Source organism: Pelophylax lessonae (genome assembly GCF_965119305.1).
Source record: "Pelophylax lessonae genome assembly, chromosome: 4".
NCBI lineage: Eukaryota > Metazoa > Chordata > Amphibia > Anura > Ranidae > Pelophylax > Pelophylax lessonae.
Genome location: NC_138771.1, coordinates 221974734 through 221980733, shown reverse-complemented (window position 1 = coordinate 221980733; position 6000 = coordinate 221974734). Strand labels below are relative to the sequence as shown.

Here is a 6000-nt window from a genome sequence, read left to right as displayed (position 1 = left end):
AACCATAATGGGTTATTTGAAAATGTACACACAACTGGGGGTTGTAAAGGCAATAAACCTAATCATGTCAAGGGGTACTGAATATGAACAGAAGCATGACTGGCTTCTAGAAAAGAATCATGTATGTTTAAAAAGTTGAGAAAACAGATCTACACTATAAGTCAATCATTATAAGTACTCTGGCCCAGGAAAGCTACACTGTACAAGATAGCTGCTTTGCTTTGATTGAAAGGTATAGAACCTGACTGTCTTCTTTATATTTGGATTAAACTGCAACAACTCTAGGAAATTCACGTTCACCATTGTATGTATATATTTTAAGCAACAGGACCTTGTTTCAAAACACAGGCAAAAAATAAGCTGTGATGGTTATTTTCTAGCTATAATGCAAATGCATGTATGCAAAATGTCAGCAAGAAAACCAACAGCTCTAAAACTGGCATTCGTTTTAAGCAGTTTATGACACCATTGTCCTTTTTTTCTTTTTCACAATCAAAATCAGCTGGAAAATTAGTTTTTATGCTCAAACAATTTTAAACTTTGGTATATAAGAAAGCATGAAAATGCATAATCAGGCAGTTTGGTATGTTTTTAGGTTTTAGTACATTCATAAACCAAAATCTTCTTTGTTCCATAACTAGTTTTGTACTGAGCAACAGCAGCTGTGCGTGTATAAAAAATATTCCCCTATGATAGCTTAACATGATAGTATTTGAAAATATAAAAATTAAACAGTTCAGCATACTGCACAGGTTCCCTTAATGTCACTTAAAGAGAGAAAGTGCTTTTTAAGTTGTAACAAATTCCTTCTTCTTTAACTCGTTCTAGGATTGGTCCATAGATATTCTTAGTCAGAGGAATTACCAAACCTTTTACATCAATTTCACCTGAAAGGAAATAGAAATCAAAGTATAAAAAAATAACCTTTTTATAATGCCACCAAATCACCATATTCTGTCACAGATATCCTTGTAAGATAGCTGAATATTGGACTGGATTTAGCAAAGTAGTAGGCCTAAAATTTTAGGATGTTTAATGCAGATCTTCCCATGGTAAGCTCCAGGTACAGCCTTCAACGCTATAGTAAAAATCTGCCAATCCAGAAAACTGCATAAAATAAGGCCTTTTGACTTTGGAGTGAGGAAAAATGTTGGCTTGATGGAAAAGGGGTTTCTTCTCAGCAGAGAGAAGCCACTCTCCTAAAACACTAGCAAAACAATTAGAGCAGGATAGAAGTGGGACGGGTTATACTGTATCTAATAGTTTTGTTTGGGAAAAATTCAGTGCAAAAAAAGAAGAAAAAAAAAATCACATAAAACATAACATTCACGTGAAAAAAACCCCAAATATTCACATATGAGTGTGTACTCATAAGTTGAGAAAATGGTGAATCCTAAAGGAAACCTCCAAGGTTTTCAGTGATGAAACCACCACAAAAAAATAAAAAATAAAAAGCACAGGCAGCTGTTTTTCTTTCAGAGAACAGCCTCATCATATACGGATTGGTGGGATACAGCGAAGCAACCCGTCTTGATCCCTGGAGCAGTTTGGAGGCTGTGTGGATAATTATATTGCCTTTTCAACCTCTCCTAGCCCCCAATCTTTACACTGGTAGTCTTTGTGGTGGTTCCATTGCTAAAAAGCTTGGAGGTTTTTTGGGATAAACAATCTTCTATTTCTCTCAATATACAAAAGAGGACTTTTCAATCACTTTTTGATCTTCAGTGGGACTTTTTTCTCAACATACACTATATTAAAAGTATTGGGACACCTGCCTTTACACACACATGAACTTTAATGGCATCCCAGTCTTATGGACCATACACACTATACAATTGTCTTTAGATTTTTTTCCTTTAGATTTACCAAAACCATATAATATGAGGTAAAATCTAAACATTTTCTTTCCATTTATATGTAATCAGGAAGTCCCTTGCACTACATAGTTGAAGGTAAATCTAAAGGAAATCTAACAACAAAAGTTGTATAGTGTGTATCCAGTTTAAGTCAGTAGGGTTCAATATTTAGTTGGCCCACCCTTTGCAGCTATAACAGCTTCAACTCTTCTGGGACGGCTGTCCAGAAGGTTTAGGAGTGTGTCTATGGGAATGTTTGACTATTCTTTCAGAAGCACATTTGTGAGGTCAGGTAGTAATGTTGGACGAGAAGGCATGGCTCGCAGTCTCCACTCCAATTCATCCCTAAGGTGTTCTATCGGGTTGAGGTCAGAACTCTGTACAGGCCAGTCAAGTTCTTGCTTTGTGCACTGGTCCAAATCATTTGGTGGAGGGGGGATTATGATGCGGGGTTGTTTTAGGCTCCTTAGTTCCAGTGAAGGGAACTCTTAAGGCGTCAGCAAACCAAGACATTTTGGACAATTTCATGCTCCCAACTTTGTGGGAACAGTTTGTGGATGACCCCTTCCTGTTTCAACATGACTGTGCACCAGTGCACAAAGCAAGGTCCATAAGGACATGGATGAGCAAGTTTGGGGTGCAGGAACTTGAGTTCTGACCTTAACCTGATAGAACACCTTTGGGATGAATTAGAGCAGACTGCGAGCCAGGCCTTCTCATCCAACATCAGTGCTTGACGTCACAAATGCGCTTCTGGAAGAATGGTCAAACATTCCCATAGAAACACTCCTGGACATTCTTTTAGAACAGTTGAAGCTGTTCTAGTTGCAAAGGGTGGGCCAACTGAATATTGAACCATACGGACTAAGGCTGGGATGCCAATAAAGTTCATGTGCGTGTAAAGGCAGGTGTCCCAATACTTTTGGCAATAGAGTGTACATGTACACACTAATGTGAATATTTTGCTTTTTTAACTTTTATGTTATGTTTATGTGATTTTATTTTTTTTCATGCGCTTCACTGAATTTTTCTAATTTATGTAGACCGTGCATTATGGTATTTTGCCAGCAGCTTTGTGATATTACACATTTGGTGTCCTAGCACAGTTTTCCTTCTTAGTTAACTGTTTTGTTTTCTGGTGTTCAATCTCCAGTAGGCCACAATATAACTGACTTGTCTCAGAATTATTACTGATCCAGTGTCCCTCAATAAGCAAGAAAGAAATTCAGATTTCAACAAATATATATCGTAGCGAACTGGCAGTAAAACAAAATTATACAAATCAAGTTATATTTAAATTTCTTCCATGGCCTCAGTTTCTACAGTAAGAAGCATAGAATTATACCTAAAAAGTTTATCCTAAAGTGATGCTAGTTCAGAGTAGTTAGACCTCAACCTTGGAACCTAGGATCCTTTTTTTTTGGTTAAACGTTTTTATTTATCCAATGAAAAACAAGACAATAATACAAAACAGTATACAGCTTTCAATGTATATACATTTTTCATGTTCAGTGTTAAAAAGTTTATAAAAGGTGTTCGTACATAAGTATGTGGGGTTTCCCTGAGATACAGCAAGGGTTTTTGTTGCAAGACAAAGTCTAAACTTCATGGATCATCAAAGTACACCATTCTGTCATGGAGAGTGATAAAATGTGAGGGATGATGTATTCAGCAAGATTATTCACATGTGGCAGACTCTGAGTCAGCGGTCCCAAATCTTATTGTATTTTGTAGGGATACCTCTTGAGTGTATATGAATTTTTTATAAGGAAGGGTATTATTTACGTCAGTCATCCAGTCAGTTAGTCTGGGGGGGGGGGGCCTGTCGCATCCACACTTTGGCTATCGTCTTTCTGGCCAGGAATAATGTTTCATGTAGGAATGCGACCCAATACTCCCAGGGGAAGACGTGTCCAAATTTTTTTTTTAGATTTAGTTATGGACAACAGAGGTTCAACGTTTAAAGCAATGTAATTAGCTGGGGATCTAGACACCTTCACTCCTAAATATTTAATGGTGCTAACCCGTTGTAGGGGTAATTGGGTTTGTAGCTCCGTTTGGGGAGCATAATCTAACGGGAGGATTTGTGACTTCTCCCAGTTGATCTTGAGCCCAGAAAACAAATAAAAATGTTCAATCGTCCGTAATGTCTCCGATAAAGAGGAGCCTGAATCTACCAAGTATAGTAGGGTGTCGTCCGCGTAAGCACTTATTTTTTCCTCTAGGGCACCAACATGTAGACCTTGTATGGTCGGATTGTCTCTAATGTATATAGCTAGGGGCTCTGCAGCTAGAGCGTATAGTAGTGGAGGGAGAGGACAGCCCTGACTAGTACCTTTTGGAAAGTTCAAAAACATCCACCTGCCACCCATTAGTAACAACCTTAGCGACTGGCATTTGGTACAGCAGTTGGAATTGAGGGCCAAAAACTGTACCGCGTCAAACATTTCCACTCCACTGAATCAAATGCCTTAGCGGTGTCTAGCGACACTATCACCCTCTCTCCAGTATTCTCATGTTGGGCCTGTATATTTATAAAATGTTTTCTAGGAATAAAGAATGTGTTCCTGCCCTGGCATGAAGCCTGCTTTATCTTCTTGCACTAAAAGATAAGATGACCTGATTCAGGCGCAGAGCCAACACTTTTGCAAGTATTTTAATATCAACCTGAAGGAGATGGGTCTGTACGACTGAGGCAGACCCAGGTCCTTATCCGGCTTAGGAATAAGCCCTATGATGCCCTCTCTCATGGATGGGGGCGGTGTGAGGGTCTCAAATAAGTGGTTGTATAAGATAAATAGTTGGGGTACTAGGATTTCACTAAATTGTGAGTAGAACTCGATGGGTAATCCGTCTGGCCCAGGGGATTTAGATCTAGCAAAATTAGCCATTGCCAGCACTATTTCCTTTGTCGTGAGTGGTTTTTCAAGATTTTCTAATTGAGTGGGGGTTAGATGAGGGATGTCTAGGTCTGATAAAAAGAGATCGATGGGTAATGTGTTCTCTGTTGTGGTGGTAGTGTATAGGGACCTAAAGAACTCGCGAAACATGTTTGTTACTTCTTCAGGTTTGGTGATCAGTTCACCTTGCGGATTACGCAGGGAGATCACTACCGGCGGTCTGTCATTGTTATGGGCCATATAGGCCAATAATTTGCCTGCCCTTTCTCCATGCTCAAAAAACTTTTTCCTGGACATCTCAAATTGTAGCTGGTTAGCTATTCTAGTGTGAAGTTTAAGCTGGGAGACCTTAATATGAGATGGGTCTATTTCGTATTCCCGTTCTGCAAGGGAGAGGTCTTCCAACACTTTGACTGTGCAGCTGCAGTTTTTTTTATCTATTTATATGTGATATCAGTGTGGTTCTCGCATGGAGTTTAAACGAATCCCATACATTCGCGAACGAGGCAGACAGTGTTTTCCTGGAAGTATCTTCTGCATTCCTCATCTAGTTGCCCGTCATCTGGTAATATCGTTAACCAGAATGGGTTTAGTCTCCAGGCGTTTTGTGGTTGATTGGTCAGGACAGTTAATGTTATCCAATACGGACGATGATCAGACAACAGTCTCGGGCAGAAGGCTGCATCTGACAGGTGGGGGATTAGTGTCTGTGACAGGAAAATAAAGTCTATGCGGGACATCGTGTTATGGGTAGAGGAGAAGCATAAGTATGCTCCAACATCCGCATGTGTAGTTCTCCAGGAATCAACTAGGTTGAAGGATGAGATCAGTCTGGCAAGCCTAGTGGGAGGACACAATCTAGTTTGTGGGACCAGCTGCTGTGGTCTATCTAGATCTGGGTTGAGAGCGGCGTTAAAGTCTCCCATCCAGATGGTGGGAATCGTCGGTCGTTGTGCTATATAATCCAGTCCTTCCATCAGAACCGTCATGCTAAAGGGGGGTGGCACATAATATGCCATAATCAAGAATTGCTTACCATATATCTTAGCATGTATAAAAACATAACGTCCTTGTGGATCAGAACGTAAATCACAAAATTCAAAGTGCAAGTTTTTACTTATAAGTAATGACACTCCCCTTGCGTGAGTAGAATAAACCGAGTGATATGCCCACCCGATCCAGGGGCGTCTCAGGGCTAATTGTTGCCGGCCTTCCAGATGAGTCTCAACTAAGGCCACTACATC

At 39.9% G+C, this 6000-nt stretch overlaps 1 protein-coding gene across 1 annotated transcript in view; it reads right to left on the bottom strand.

Moving 5' to 3' along the window:
• Nucleotides 1-548: 548 nt before the first annotated feature.
• Nucleotides 549-6000, bottom strand: part of AASS (aminoadipate-semialdehyde synthase) — a 187155-nt gene continuing 181703 nt past the window's right edge. The window contains exon 23 of the mRNA XM_082256068.1: nt 549-887. Within this exon, the coding sequence (XP_082112194.1) occupies nt 769-887 (119 nt within the window). The 3' untranslated portion in view covers nt 549-768. The remainder of the gene's footprint in view (nt 888-6000) is intronic.